Raw genomic sequence first — 15,482 nt, forward strand, 5'->3', positions numbered from 1 at the left:
TGGGGGAGCAAAATAAGAAAAAAATACCCTGCCTCTGCCTACAAGTATCCATCAGTATTTATCTGGCTTGCGTCCTGCCAGTGTGTCAGAGAGTTAAGGACTGTTTGGAAACTAAAACAGTATTTTCTGGGTGAGCAACAAGGAAGGAGACAGCAAGGAACCTGGGCTATGCAGCTCTGATTTTGTGCTGAACTGTAAACTAGTCTGCTGCTCAAAACTGAAACTGAAACTCCTCTCCTCTGCTTGTGTTTTACACATTGGAAAACCTGCTTTTGATATTGTATATTTTCTTAATGTGTTATCTATATATATATATAAAAGCAAAAATCACTCATACATTAATCATGAAATCTCCAGAATTGTAAAGCCTACAAATTTGAAATTTGCCATGTATGTTCCTCTTGCCTTCTAGATGCTCACTAAGAAAAGATTTTTCAAAATGACCCTCAGAGTATGAGTATTTTTATATTATTATTAACAAGCTCTGATGATAAGGAGTTCTACTCCCCTCTCCTCACCTGAAAAGAAATCTGATGCAAATGCAAAACACAAGCAGAGGAGTTTCAGTTTCGCTTTTGCTTTCACAGCAGCAAGCAGCTTTACTACAGAACAGTTGAGCTATGCCATGTGCAGACTCCTTCCTGTCTCCTTGCTCACATAGCAAATACTGTTTGAGTTTCCAAACACCCCTCAACTTTCTCACACTCTGACAGGATGCTAGTCAAATAAATACTAATGGATGCTGGCAGGCAGAGACAGATTTTTCCCTTGTTTTCCTCCTCAGTTCAGATGAATCTGTTCCTTCTACTGTAACACAGTTAAAAAGAAAAGAGGCAAAAAACACAGGAAAAAAATTTACATATGTGATTAGGAAAACACAACTAAGAGAAGCTGCCTGTTTCTCCCATGGTTAATTCGGTGTGACATGGTCCAGAGTCAGTTGACCTGACAAGCCTGGTCATTCTCCAGACAGAGAGCAAAACCAGAAATGTTGTTTACAGACAGGGCCTGAGCAATTCATCTGAGGGGCAAATTGAAAGTCTATGCTATGCAAATAATGTCTTTATCTGTAACAGAAACTTAGCTTACCATCTCTAATGGAATAATACAGTCCTTTTTTAAACTACTCATTAATTTTCAAGCTTTAAGTGTCAATTTATCAAGCCCCATCACATAGTTTCATAGCAAAGCACTGGTATTTAGCTAGTACAGTAGTACCCCTAGATACGAGCATAATTCGTTCCATAAGGGAGCTTGTATCTCGAGGCAACTCATATTCTGGAACAAATAACTTTTTTCCCCTCCGAGATAACCAAAAGCAAGGGTTCTAACCAAAAGCAAGGATTTTTGCGCCACCTAGTGGACGCTCGGCTCGTATCCCGAATTTCAGCTCGGGAGTAGAACAAAAATGTCTCTCCCCTCCTAGCTCATATCTGGAAATACTTGCATGTAGAGCAGCTCGTATCTAGAGGTACTACTGTATTATATATAAAGAGAAGTTATTGAATCCTGCTGAATCAGTTACTTGTGTGTGCTCTCTGAATGTGATTGCTGCTGCAAACTCTGAGTTTTGCAGCAAATAGCGAGGTCAACTTCAGCACATTATTGCAGCCTGATTCAGCATGAGCAGCTGATTGGCGGATGGATCAGCCTCCCAGAATACCCCCAATCAGCTGTTCCAGTCTGCAGGGATTGCCACAGATCATCATCTTCTCTGTGCCTTGCGTTTTTGGCTACATTCGGTATATAAGATGCACCCAAATTTTCACCCTCCTTTAGGTACGAAAAAGTGCATCTTATACTTCAAAAAAATACAATTACATATGGAATTACATATGCAGAAACTGCTGTTTTGTTAATGTCTTTTACTAAAAGCTGAATTTTGCTAAATGACACTTCATGATATCTGCTACTAGCAAAATAAATTCATATTTATCACAAACATGGTATCTTTATAGGAAGTGCTAGATATCTTTGCAAGTAATTAGATCCTGATAATTGGTCATTCAGCTCTGAAGTTACTTGTCAGCAACATATTTCTTTAAGCTTAATTTAATATTCTTTCCAATCTTATAAATAATGTCTAGTGAGTGTCATTTAAGCTTGAGATATGATCCTGGGTATACTGTGTGCATTAGAATATTTTTTCTCATAAAAAGTTGCATGAAAACCTGTAATTAGTACCAATCCCATCTTTTTCAATTATGTCAATTTATTGGAAGAGACATAAGTGCCTTATATCCTAAATATGCTCCTTTGTTTCTGCTTTTGGCTCTCTTGTTGCATGCCCTTACATACTATCCAGGGATGGTCCTTTCTTTTTTTGACAATCTGTCTTTCTCTCCCTAATGATGCCTCTTGGCAATAGCCATTTGAGCCATTTGATGGCATTATTTCCTCTGCTTAACTGAACATGGTAGCTGCTGTCAAGGCAAATTTTATATTGGTGAGTTGAAAAAATATACCAGTTCTGTTCTGGAGTTTGCATGTAACTACCAATATAGAAAAGTAGGATGGAAGTTACAACTGAAAATTATCAGACTGATGTCATCACATTTTGAAGAATGATTACAAAACTATTCATATAGTGAAGAATATAAAATAATTGGCCATTTTTAGTTTAGAGCAGATATGAGAGTTACTGAAATTTAAAACAAAGAAAACATCCAATTAACGTTGCTGTGGATTTGAAACAGAAAAAAATATATGCTGGGCTAAATTTGGAATTAGGAATTCTTACACCAGATAACGTTAAGTTGGGATAGTTTACCTTTATCTTCTACAGTAGGGGCGCAAATAGCTCAGCAGTTAAAGATGCTGAGCTTGTCAGCTGGAAAGCTAATAGTCCAGGTTTGAGATCCAAGCGCTTTATGATGAAGTGAACTCTTGTTACTTGCCCCAGCTGCTGCCCATCTAAGCAATTTGAAAGCATGAAAAGGCGAGTAGATAAATGGAGATGAGCATGGACTCCTAGAGTTGGAAATGCCTAGACAGAGAAACCTTTATCTTACCTTCTACAGTATTTTACTCTACCTCAGGAGTTAAGTGATCTTTTCGGACCCTCCTACCCCCACCCTTTAACAATTCACTCATTTTTCCCCATTGCCAAATTTATTCCTTAATGATATGTGTGTTTTTAGTACTCTCTGTTAACTTAAAAAATGAAATGTATGTTTAATGAAAATAAGAAAATGGATATTGGTTTTGGAATTGGAATTGGGAAGCCAATGTAGGATTGGAGCATAGTTTATTTTATTAAAATAAAGCTGTTTTTTATTTGTGAACGTGTATACTTTGCAATCATCAAAATTTATTCCTAATCACGCACATAGCAGCGCTTTCTTTGCTAAATTTAGGGGTAATGATTTCTGACAGTCTCAAAATGGGTGAACAGTGCAGTCAGGCGGTAGGGAAAGCAAGTAGGATGCTTGGCTGCATAACTAGAGGTATAACAAGCAGGAAGAGGGAGATTATGATCCCGCTATATAGAATGCTGGTGAGACCACATTTGGAATACTGTGTTCAGTTCTGGAGACCTCACCTACAAAAAGATATTGACAAAATTGAATGGGTTCAAAGACGGGCTACAAGAATGGTGGAAGGTCTTAAGCATAAAACGTATCAGGAAAGACTTAATGAACTCAATCTGTATAGTCTGGAGGACAGAAGGAAAAGGGGGGACATGATCGAAACATTTAAATATATTAAAGGGTTAAATAAGGTTCAGGAGGGAAGTGTTTTTAATAGGAAAGTGAACACAAGAACAAGGGGACACAATCTGAAGTTAGTTGGGGGAAAGATCAAAAGCAACATGAGAAAATATTATTTTACTGAAAGAGTAGTAGATCCTTGGAACAAACTTCCAGCAGACGTGGTAGATAAATCCACAGTAACTGAATTTAAACATGCCTCGGATAAACATATATCCATCCTAAGATAAAATACAGAAAATAGTATAAGGGCAGACTAGATGGACCATGAGGTCTTTTTCTGCCGTCAGACTTCTATGTTTCTATGTTTCTAAATTGAAAAGTAGTAGTGATTACAGAATGAACAGACAAGATAGAATGAAGCTATCAAAATTTTAAATGGTCTTAATTTCTTATTTTTCTAAACTCCATTTTATTATGACTATGCATTTGTGCTTAAAACCTCTCTGTGTAAAAAAAAATTACACAGAGAGTCTTTACCACTTACTATCATTCACGTAGTATGCATTTTGTATAACCTTAAAATATTATTTGTCTGATAAATACAGTCTTTGCAAACAGCTCTTTTATAGCGTGGATCAAAATCAAATACAGATTGGAGGGAGGGAGTCAGGGAAACCAAGATGATGACTATGGCCTCTTGCCCAGAAGGCCTTTTTCAGTTACTTATCAGATTAAAGCTATGAGATAAAATAGGTCATTTATTTTTGCAAACAAAGGGGATGTGGTTCTTACTCTGAAAGCATCATGCATTTTGACCTCATATTGTATCTTTCTCTTGCAATATGTACTAGGCCCATCATATTGTAACACATTCCACAACACTTACAAATAACATTCAATCAAGAAAGGTTATCATCTAAATTGTATTCAAAATATTTTCTGTAGTGTTTACTAATATTATTTTGTATATGCTGATGTTTCTTTTGCATTTTTATTCAAATACAGTGGTACCTCTACTTAAGAATGCCTCTACTTAAGAACTGTTCTAGATAAGAACCAGGTGTTCAAGATTTTTTTGCCTCTACTTAAGAACCATTTTCTACTTAAGAACCCAAGCCGGGGGAAAATTCCCAGGAAATTTGAGAGCGGCATGAAGGCCCAGCCAGTTTCCTGCCATTCCCCCTTTAATCCCAGCCATCTGGGCTACCAGAGGAGCCTTTTGGTGACACTTAAGGAGGCTTTGGTAGTCCAGAGTGAACAAAGCATTTTCCTTTCTCTGGGCACTTGGACAGGGAATAAACCTCTGCCAGTGCCCAGAGAAAAGAAATGCTCCCTTCGCTCTGGGCAGCCGAGGAGTCACCACAGTAAAGGAAAGGCGCCGGCTACAAAGTGAGCGAGCGAGAGGAGAGGGGAGCCCTTCAGCATGGGAAGGAAGAGGCAGCAGGTAGCAGCAGCAGCTGCCAGTGTATGGGAGGCAGCCTCGCGCCGGGTGTATTGGAGGTGCGTGCTCCTCCTTGCCACCTCAAAGTCCCTCTTTTTTTTTAAGCCTTAAAGTTTTGGATTTTTTTGATTCCCCTCACCTCACCTTCTTCCTTCGGCAGCGACTCTCCTCCTCCTCTTCTTCCTCCTCCTCTTCCCACCCAAATTCTGAGCTTTTCTTTCCTAATGAGTTTGCACACATGCTTTGCTTTTACATTGATTCCTATGGGAAAAATTACTTCTACTTAAGAACGTTTCTACTTAAGAACCTGGTCACGGAACGAATTAAGTTCTTAAGAAGAGGTATCACTGTATCTTGGTTGCTTAATTTGTTACTGCTTTGGTCAACAATGTACCTAGAGGAGTGATGACGACCCTTTATTTCCCTGGGTGCCAAAAGGGTGTGCATTAACGCAATAGCACACACGCGAGTGACCACACCAATAATGCAATCCCCAACCTCGCACACATGATGTGATCCAAGCAGAATCTAAAGGTATATAAAAATTGTTAGCCTTTGTCAACCTTTACCTTGGAAGAAAATGAGAGTATTGTTGTGATTTCAAAGAAAAGCAAGTTAGGAATTAGCAGCCAGGGAAGGTGGATACTTTTCTTCTGAACTAACATTGAATAATGAATAAAGAGCACCTCAGTTGAATAGTGGGAAAGGTTTTCTGTCTCAGTGTATTAGACTGCAATACACAGGCTAACACTACTGAATATGTTATTGACGTTTTTTTGGGGGGGGGAATGAAAATAACTTCAGAGATGGTGGGGGCACTAGAAACCAAGTCCTCTGAAAAACGTTGTAAGGAATTGGGTATGTGTATATTGCTTGCACAAGGGAAGACTGAAGAGAGATATGAAGTAGTCTTCAGGTAGCTAAACTGTTGTCAGAGAGAGTAAGGAATATACTTATTCTTTATTGCCTGCAGAGAAATGCTAATGGGTTGAAACTACAGGAAAGTAGATTCAGGGTACATGTTAAGAAAAAAAATTATTCATAATAACTTATGTCGGTCAGTGAAAGAGCTGAACGAGATAACGCTCAATCTAAATCATACTCAAAATATTTTCTGTAGTTTTTTATTAATATTATTTTGCATATCCTGATGTTTCCTTTGCATTTTATTCAAATATCTTGGTTGCTGAGTTTGATACTGCTTTGGTCAATAATGTAGCTAGAGCAGTGATGGCAAACCTTTTTTTCCTCAGTTGCCAAAAGTGCACGGGCGTGCAATAGGACACGCCCACACATATAATGCAATGCCTTCTCCCCCACACATGTGTACACACAAGCCCCCCCCCCCACATGTGGACAGAACTCACTGAAGTCTCCAGAGCCAATGGATGTTGAAAAATAGATTTCAGCTGATTTTTGGTCATCTGGAGTGGGAAGAAGGTCATTTTAACCTTCACCAGGCTTCAGGAAAGCTCTGGAGCCTGGGGAGGGTGAACAACGGACCCAATGGCCCAACCATAAATTTGTTTCTGAACTTCCGGTTGGCCCGTTGGATCAATTTTTCGCCATCTACAGGCTCCGGAGGCTTTCCTGAAGCTTGGGGGAAATGACCTCCCACTCGCCCTCCAGAAGGCTGAAAATCAGCTCACCAGCGTGCACATGCGCTCTGGAGATGACATAGGGCAAAGCCTCGCATGCCCTCAGATAAAGCTCCACTTGACACCTGTTCATTCGCATGCCATAGGTTCACCATCGTGGACTTACAGTGTCTACAATATCATCTACACCAGTGTTTCCTAACCTTGGAACCCCAGCGAATGCTGGCTGGGGAATTCTGGGAGTTGAAGTCCAGATATCTTCAAGTTGCCAAGGTTGGGAAACACTGATCTAGACCAGTGATGGTGAACCTATGAATGTGTGCCACAGTGGCACATGGTGTTGCTCTGTGCCAGCTCCAGCGCACAGGTGCATGCTGGCCAGCTGATTTTCTGCCTTCTTTTCTGCCATTTTTCACTATCCCCAGGGTTCAGGAAAGCCTCCTGAAGCTTGGGGATGGTGAAAAGTGGTCTAACGGCCCATACGGAATTTCATTTCCAAACTTCCTGTTGGCACACATGTGCATGCTGGCCAGCTGATTTCCTGCCTCTTCTCAGCCATTTTTCACTCTCCCCCGTCTTCATCCGGCTTTTTTGAACACTGGGACAATGAAAAACAGGTATCAGTCCCCCTGTAATTCCAAGGCTTTAGTGAGGCTTCTGTGCCTATGCAGAGGAGGAGCGTGGGAGGATTATGTGCATGCGGAAAGGCAGCACACATGCACGGGGGTTATGCATTATTGGTGTGAGCACACTCGCACACGCTATCTTGCATGTGTGCACTCTTTGGTACCCAAGCAAAAAAAGATTCACCATCATTTATCTGGACTGATAAGTATGTGAATCAGCTTGTGATGCATCCCTTGAAGAAATAAATAGTATCCTTAGTTTTGTTCATACAAGTATTACACTCTCTACCATCTAATCCTCTGAAGTATTAAGTTTGTTTCCATTTATCTAAGCAGTGAATTAAAGTGACATTTTCTACCTGTATATCTGATCTTAGAATCAGACCTGAGATTGAGAGTATTCTTATTATAGCATAAAAGTCCCAAATTACAGGTGGAATATTGCAAGTGGAAATATCAAGCTTATTTGCAATGGCATTGGTGTTGTCAACCAAGATAACCAAGTTTTCCAATACAAAACAGCCACAAAGATTGTACTTAGGGTTAACAGTATGTAGCATTGTATTTTGGAGAATTAGAACTTGGCAGCAATACATAAATCAGAATAAGTTGTAAGCAGCGGGAAAGTAATATGAGAGAGCAACAACTGACAGGTTTCTCTGCTTCAATTTAATGAAATGCTTTGCTTGGCATTTTGTTCAATTTGAATTTTAGGACTGACTTGGATGACTTTTAGCTTTTTCTGCCATGGGGATGATGTTATGGAAAAGATTTAGTAATAGTACACACATTAATTAATTGTGTAACTACTCTCTGCTGAACAGCTAGAAAGATACCACACTAGACAGCAGGAATCAATTATCTTATTCATTATAAAAGTACAGCCTTTGAAACTAATAAAACATTGCCTTAAAATGTGTGCAATCTTAACTGGTTGAATTTAAACCTATTGGTTTGATATTGTATGTTTTTAGTTTGTGTTTAGAAACATTCTTGAACCTTTTATGCCTTCTATTTCATAATCTGTTCAATCTATATTTCATGTGTGAGATTGACAAAAGTTTCTTGTAATAGAGGATTACAAGTATTGATATTATTATACTAGAATATTGTAAGTACAGTCATTATAATATTTATTTTATTTATTTATTTATTTTATTTTTATTCATTTATTCATTTGTTCAATACACAAATACATAGGAAGAAAAATAGACATATAAGGGTAAAGTGAAGTTAGAGGAGAGGATATATGAAAGAAAGAAAATATATATGATAAGTGAGAGAAAGGAAAGACAATAGCACAGGGGACGAAAGGCACACCAGTGCACTTATGTTCGCCCCTTACTGACCTCTTAGGAACCTGGAGAGGTCAATCGTGGAGAGTCTAAGGGAGAAATGTTGGGGGTTAGGGGTTGACACAATTGAGTCCGGTAATGGGTTCCACGCTTCGATAACTTGATTGTTGAAATCGTATTTTTTACAGTCAAGTTTGGAGCGGTTCGTATTAAGTTTGAATCTGTTGCGTGCTCTTGTGTTGTTGCAGTTGAAGCTGAAGTAGTCATTGACCGGTAGGACGTTGCAGCATATGATCTTGTGGGCAATACTCAAATCGTGTTTTAGGCGCCGTAGTTCTAGGCTTTCTAGGATTTTTAGTCTATTTTCGTAGGATTTTTAGTCTATTTTTGTAGGATATTCTGTTTCGAGTGGAGGAAATATTAACATACATTTGATGAAAACATCATAAATATCTCAAAATTACTTGTTAGGTATGAAAGGTATGAAAGATCTGGACCACACATGAAATTCCAATTAAACTTACTGATTATGCCTATGCAAACGAAACTGCTGAACTAACAGTTAACATTATCTTGGTGTTACATAAAAGTCAACAGAATTCAAGAGGGGATGGACCTGGTATGTTTGTAGCTGCATAGAGACCCTAGGTTTATTCCTCTTTTGATTCCATTCCGAGGTTCTTCCACTAATTCTCTTTCACTGCTGGTACAATGGGGAGTTTTGGTAGCTAAATTAATCCTGGAATTTTGGCTTTTTCCTCACATTTGTATCCTGCCTTTTTAAAGGAATTTCAGCCATTTAAATTATCTTTGTTAGGATAAATAGTTAACAGCGAAGACTATACAGGGATAGTATAGTTAACTTAGAATTACAGCTCAAACCAGAGATTTAAAAATGAATAAAAAGCCCAGGTGAATTTTATGTAATAAAAAGACTCTTGTGGCACTGGTCTTTTTGTTGCGTTGTTCATATGCATTTAGCCAGAATTGGCCAAAGATTCTAGACAAAAACAATATAAGCTTTTGCCTTTAAGGGGTACCAGCAATAAAAATTTCTGAAATATACAAATTGACTATAAAAATTTGATAAACCTTCCTTGTGGCTTTAGAACTTTCTATGCTTTTCAAAACACCTATCCACCAAATTTTTTGAATGAATGTGAACAGCATAGCAATCAGGATTTGCAAGTCATGAAAAAATTATGTATCTAAGGAAGCTGATAGCATTACCAAAGCAAGATGTAGGCTGAGAGGAAGATAATGATCAAGCAAGTTGTGTGATTATCTGCTTCTCAAATATATATCCAGGAAAAGGATAATGGAGCATCAGAATATGACTGCCTAGAGTGTCAAAATGATTGGCCTTAATTATAGCATAAAATGCTTTGGTATCATTTTTTTAACCATGTTCCCATCACATTGCCTTCATCTCATCCTGAATCCATGACGAATCCATGAATGGCAAGCCTGCATCAGTCTTATCTGTTTTGATATTAAAATTGCATTTATTGCCTTTATTCTGGTGTGAGCCAAAGAGAATCTAAAGGTATATAAAAATGGTTAGCTTTTGTCAACTTTTACCATGGAAGAAAATCAGAGTACTGTTGTGATTTCAAAGAAAAGCAAGTTAGGAATTAGCATCCAGGGATGGTGGATACTTTTCTTCTGAACTAACATTGAATAATGAATAAAGCACGCCTCAGTTTAATAGTGGATGGGTTTTCTGTCTCAGTATGACTGCAATACACAGGCTAACACTACTGAATATGTTATTGACAAGTTTATTGGAAAAAATGAAAATAACTTCAGAGATGGTGGGGGCACTGGAAACCAAGCCCTCTGAGGAACATTGCAAAGAATTTCATATATTGCTTGCACAAAGGGAAGACCGAAGAGAGAGATGAAGCAGTCTTCAGATACAGTATCTAAACTGTTGTCAGAGAGAGTAAGGAATTTTTTTTTTCTTTATTGCCTGGAGAGAAATGCTAATGGGTTGAAACTACAGGGAAGTAGATTCAGGGTAGGTGTTAAGAAAAAAAAATCTTCATAATAACTAATGTTGGTCAGTGGAAAAGCTTGGTAAGTTCCCTATAACTAAAGATCTTCACATGGATATCTGTCCAATATTTTATGTTTGTCCAAAATGCTTGAAAAGCAGAGGATTGGACTAAAAAACCTTTGAGGTCACAGCCAATTTTTGTAAAAGAATAATCTGCTGAGCAATGAGAATAATTTAGCCAACATCTAACGAATGAAGTTCCCCTTTTTAAAGACTTAACAAATATAATAGATATGCTATACAATGCAGCTTTACATTCAAATTTGTACTGAGAATGACGTGTGAATAAACATGGATAGTCGATATCCTTACTTTTCAGCATCAGAGGCAGTATTTAACCATTGCTGCTTTTTTATAATGTTTTAATAGATGTTTTATGTACAATATGTATGTGTTTTATTTACAAAGTGCAGCTCAGTAAATGTTTACAGATCACAGACTGAGGTTCAATAGTAATTTTTGTTAAACAAACGGAGACTTTGTCTACTCTTAACTCCTCCTGATTCCTAATTTAATTCATATGCTGATTATTATAATATGTATTCAAATATGGCTATGATTATCTCCAATCAACCAAGGCCAAAGCAAGTTGTGGTTATTCTAATTAACAGATGAATTTTCCACTCTAGGTATACATAGTAGAATTTAATCTATTTTTCGGAGTCTAAGATGCATCTTCCCTTCCCCCAAAAATGATGGTGAAAATTTAGGTGTGTCATATAGAGTGATCCCTCGATTTTCGCGGGGGTTGCGTTCCCAGACTGCCCGCGAAAGTTGAATTTCCGCGAAGTAGAGATGCGGAAGTAAAAACACCATTTTTGGCTATGGACAGCCAAAAACTACCCCCGCGCACTCTTTTCCAAGGCCGCGCAAGGAACCAGGCTTGAAGTTGGGGGCGGGGAGCGACGAAAGTGCGGAGGCCGGCAAATATTGTTTTGAATGTCGGCCGCCCCTTCCCCCCCAGCACCTCCGGCCCCCTCATTGCTACCCCCCACCTGCCCGATCCGCCCCTCTCACCGGCTTTCTTGGGGCACGGGTCCTCCTGCAGCAGCGCTAGTGGCTACGGCTTCTCGTCCTTAGCTGAGAGCGCTTTCGTCCCAGCTGTCAGCGAGGGGGCTGCAGGAGAGGCTGGGCAGGCATTCTCACAGAGAGAGAGCAACAGACAGAGCGAGATAGAAAGGAGAGAGGGAGAGAGAGAGAGGGAGAGCAAGAGGGGGGGAGAGTGGAAGGTAGAGAGAGAGAGAAATGATAGAAAAAAGGGGAGAAAAAAAGAGAAATGAGAAAATGATTGAAGCAGAGAATGACAGGAAAGAGAGAGAAAGAGAGAGAGACGTGACTCTTGGTGATGACATATGATGTCATCGGGTGGGAAAAACCGTGGTATAGAAAAAAACCACGGAGTATTTTTTAATTAATATTTTTTGAAAAACCGTGGTATAGCTGTTTCGCGAAGTTTGAACCTGCGAAAATCGAGGGATCACTGTACACTGAATGTAGCCCCACCCAGCCCCTCAAATGCATGTTTCAGAGGCTGAAAATAGCCTGTGAAATTGCTGTTTTAGAGGCTTTTTTCATCCTGGAGGTTTCACAGGCTGGAAAAATGCCTCTGAAGCGAAGGTTTCACAGGCTGAAATAGGAAGGCACAGAGCTCACAACCAACGAATCTGATGCTAAAATTCGCCTCTGGGAACAGCTGATTGAGCGTAGTCAGGGAGGCCTTCTATCCCCCAATATTTTCCTCCCCAAAAACTGAATCTTATACTTAGCTGCATCTTTTAATCCAAAAAATATGGTAATCTAATCTAACCAATCTAATATATTTATTTCCACTTTGTTATTTTCAAGGTAACAGTTTTGAGCCACAAAATTATTAATTAATAACCTCCCTTTTTTAAGGGAGGGAGTTTTTAAAAAAAATTCAGGCTAGCAATTTATAGTACAGTAATTTGTCTTAAAAGAAGAATCATAGCAAGATTGCCTGTTGAAATGAATTATTACTGATACACATTTACCTCTGAGATTTTCACTCATATTTCAAAGTGGTAATCAAAAATAAAAGGAGAAAATAACAAAAATCCTGAAGTTAATGAGGCAATATTAGAAAAGAATAATAGGAAGTAGCATAAAAATTATCTTGAAGCTGGAATCTAATATAAAAAATCTATGGTGTGGAACTTTATCTAAGGAACAAATTATCTTGAATAAAGAAATAAGCCTTCATATTTTTAGGAGAGAGATACCAAAGAGCTTATGTTGATATTAAACTTTGAGACGAGTGACAACTTACACCACATTTTTTAGACTGGGAAAAAATTCCTAAATTGCAGCTCACAACTTGCCTTTGAAACTGGAACATATAATGTTTAAATTTTATTAGTGTAATTTCAGCTGTATAAAGGAACTTTTAATAATAAAATACATATTTTAGTCACTATATTCTTAATTTATATAGAACCAGATAATTAAAATAAAGGCATAAAATTTACATGGTACATTACTCTGTGTAGGTACTTTGTTCTGCATCTAACATGTACATCAATACTAGAAGAAATTTTAATTGATGTATGCAAGATTATATAACTCCAGGTTTTCATCAGGACAGTGATATACTGGATCGGCGAAAACACTGCTTTGGAGTACAATCTGAAATGGGAGAAGATCTCTACTTCTCTGTGGAATTAGAATGTGATCTCATATTATGGGAAAAGGCCTTCCAATCAGCAACATTTTTAGAAGTGGAGAGAATACAGGTAAGACATATGGGATACTCAATTTAGGATTTTTTAAAACTATGTTATTATGTAATTGATGACAGTGCTAGTACAATTGTGATAGGATTTTGTTTCATTTTTTTCTTCAAGCTAACTTTGGAATATTGTAATCATAAAGCTTATAATAAGCTGGCCTTCTAATTAGCAAGCTAGTTGGATATGAGGTAGATAAAATGTTTGCTTGATGGCCCCACATATCTGTTAGATGAATTTGTATTCAAAGGTTGTCCGCTGACAATTTAATCATCAATTGAAATAAATCATTAGAAGGAATGCCTTTTGAATTGGCAATTGGTCTGGTATTTTTCAACATTTTCATTCATGACTTGTATGAGATAAATGGAAAGGTTATAAAGCTTACAAGTTATACCAAACTAAGTAAATTAGATAAAACTCTAGAAGACAGGGTGAATTAGAAGGAACTTCATAGGTTAGATAAGTGGTTTAACAACTTCATCAGTAACTATGACTAGGGTATAGATGGGGAATTTATCAAATTTGCAGATGACACCAAACTGGCAGGAATAGCCCACACTCCAGAAGATAGGTTTAAGATACAGAAGGATCTTGACAGACTTGAACATTGGGTGTTATCTTACAAAATGAAATTCAATGGTGGAAAAAGTAAGGTTGTACATTTAGGCAAGAAAAAAAATGCACAGGTACAGTATATGTTATAATTTGCTCAATAGTAGTAACTGGAAGAGGGATCTTGGGAGTCCTAGTGGACAACCATTTAAATATGAGCCAGCAGTGTGCAGCAGCTGTCAAAAAAGCCAACACAGTTGTAGGCTGCATAAACAGAGGGATGGAATAAAGATCACATGAAGTATTAATACCACTTTATAATGCCTGGTAAGACCCCACTTGGAATATTTCATCCAGGTTTGATTGCCATGGTATAAAAAAGATAGGGAGATTCTAAAAAGACTGCAGAGAAAACCAACAAAGATGATTAGGAGAGGCTAAAACATTTGAAGAACTGTTGCAGTATATCTAGTTTAATGAAAAGAAGGACTAGGGGAGATATGATAGAAGTGTCTCAATATCTCAGGGATTGTTACAAAGAACAATGAATCAAGCTATTCTGCAAAGCATCTGAGGGTAGAATACGAAGCAATGGGTGGAAACTATTCAAGGAGAGAAGTAGCTTAGAGCTGAGGATAATTTTCCCAACAGAACATTTAATCAGTGGAACAACTTGCCTCCAGAAGTTGTGAATGCTCCAACACTGGAAGTTTTTAAGAAGATGTTGGATAACCATTTGTTTGAAGTGGTGTAGGATTTCTTGTCTAAGCATGGGGATGGACTAGAAGACCTCCAAGGTCTCTTCCAACTCTGTTATTCCATTCTATTCTATTCTAATTAATTGCCTTCGGCACAAAGCCAGCTGAATCTTGAGCCAGTCTCTTTTTATCAGCATTAGAAAGGTGCCAATGGGCAAACCACATCTGCAAAACCCTGGCAAAACAACTGCAGGGACTTATCCAAACAGTTTCTTGGAGTCAGACAAGATAACTAACAAGATACTAACCGCTCCAAACTTGACTGTAAAAAATATGACTTCAGCAATCGAGTTGTCGAAGCGTGGAACTCATTACCTGACTCAGTAGTGTCAACCCCTAACCCCCAACATTTTTCCCTTAAACTATCCACGATTGACCTCTCCCGGTTCCTTAGAGGTCAGTAAGGGGCGTGCATAAGTGCACCAGTGTGCCTTCCGTCCCCTGTCCAGTTGTCTCTCCTTATCTCATTTATCTTTTCTTCCTTTCATATATGATCTCCTATACTTTTATATCTTTTCTTCTATCCTTTTTTAATTTATATTACTACATATCTATTCTCTTCAATGTGTATTATGTATTGGATAAAATAAATAAATAAAATGAATAAATAAGATGAAAGAGAAAAAAATTAGACTGAAGCAATAAATATGAGTTTCTAAATAATAGGGAATACTCATTCCATACCTGGTTGACCTTAGTTGATTTCAAAAAACTAAGCAGCTAAGCAAATTCCAGGGCTGTAAAATAGACTGG

At 38.1% G+C, this 15,482-nt stretch overlaps 1 protein-coding gene across 1 annotated transcript in view; it reads left to right on the forward strand.

Moving 5' to 3' along the window:
- The window catches only part of SNTG1 (syntrophin gamma 1), a 272,233-nt gene that overhangs the window by 233,965 nt on the left and 22,786 nt on the right, over positions 1-15,482 (forward strand). Inside the window, exon 16 of the mRNA XM_070749155.1 lies at positions 13,270-13,422. Within this exon, the coding sequence (XP_070605256.1) occupies positions 13,270-13,422 (153 nt within the window). The remainder of the gene's footprint in view (positions 1-13,269; positions 13,423-15,482) is intronic.

This window comes from Erythrolamprus reginae, chromosome 3 (genome assembly GCF_031021105.1).
Source record: "Erythrolamprus reginae isolate rEryReg1 chromosome 3, rEryReg1.hap1, whole genome shotgun sequence".
NCBI lineage: Eukaryota > Metazoa > Chordata > Lepidosauria > Squamata > Dipsadidae > Erythrolamprus > Erythrolamprus reginae.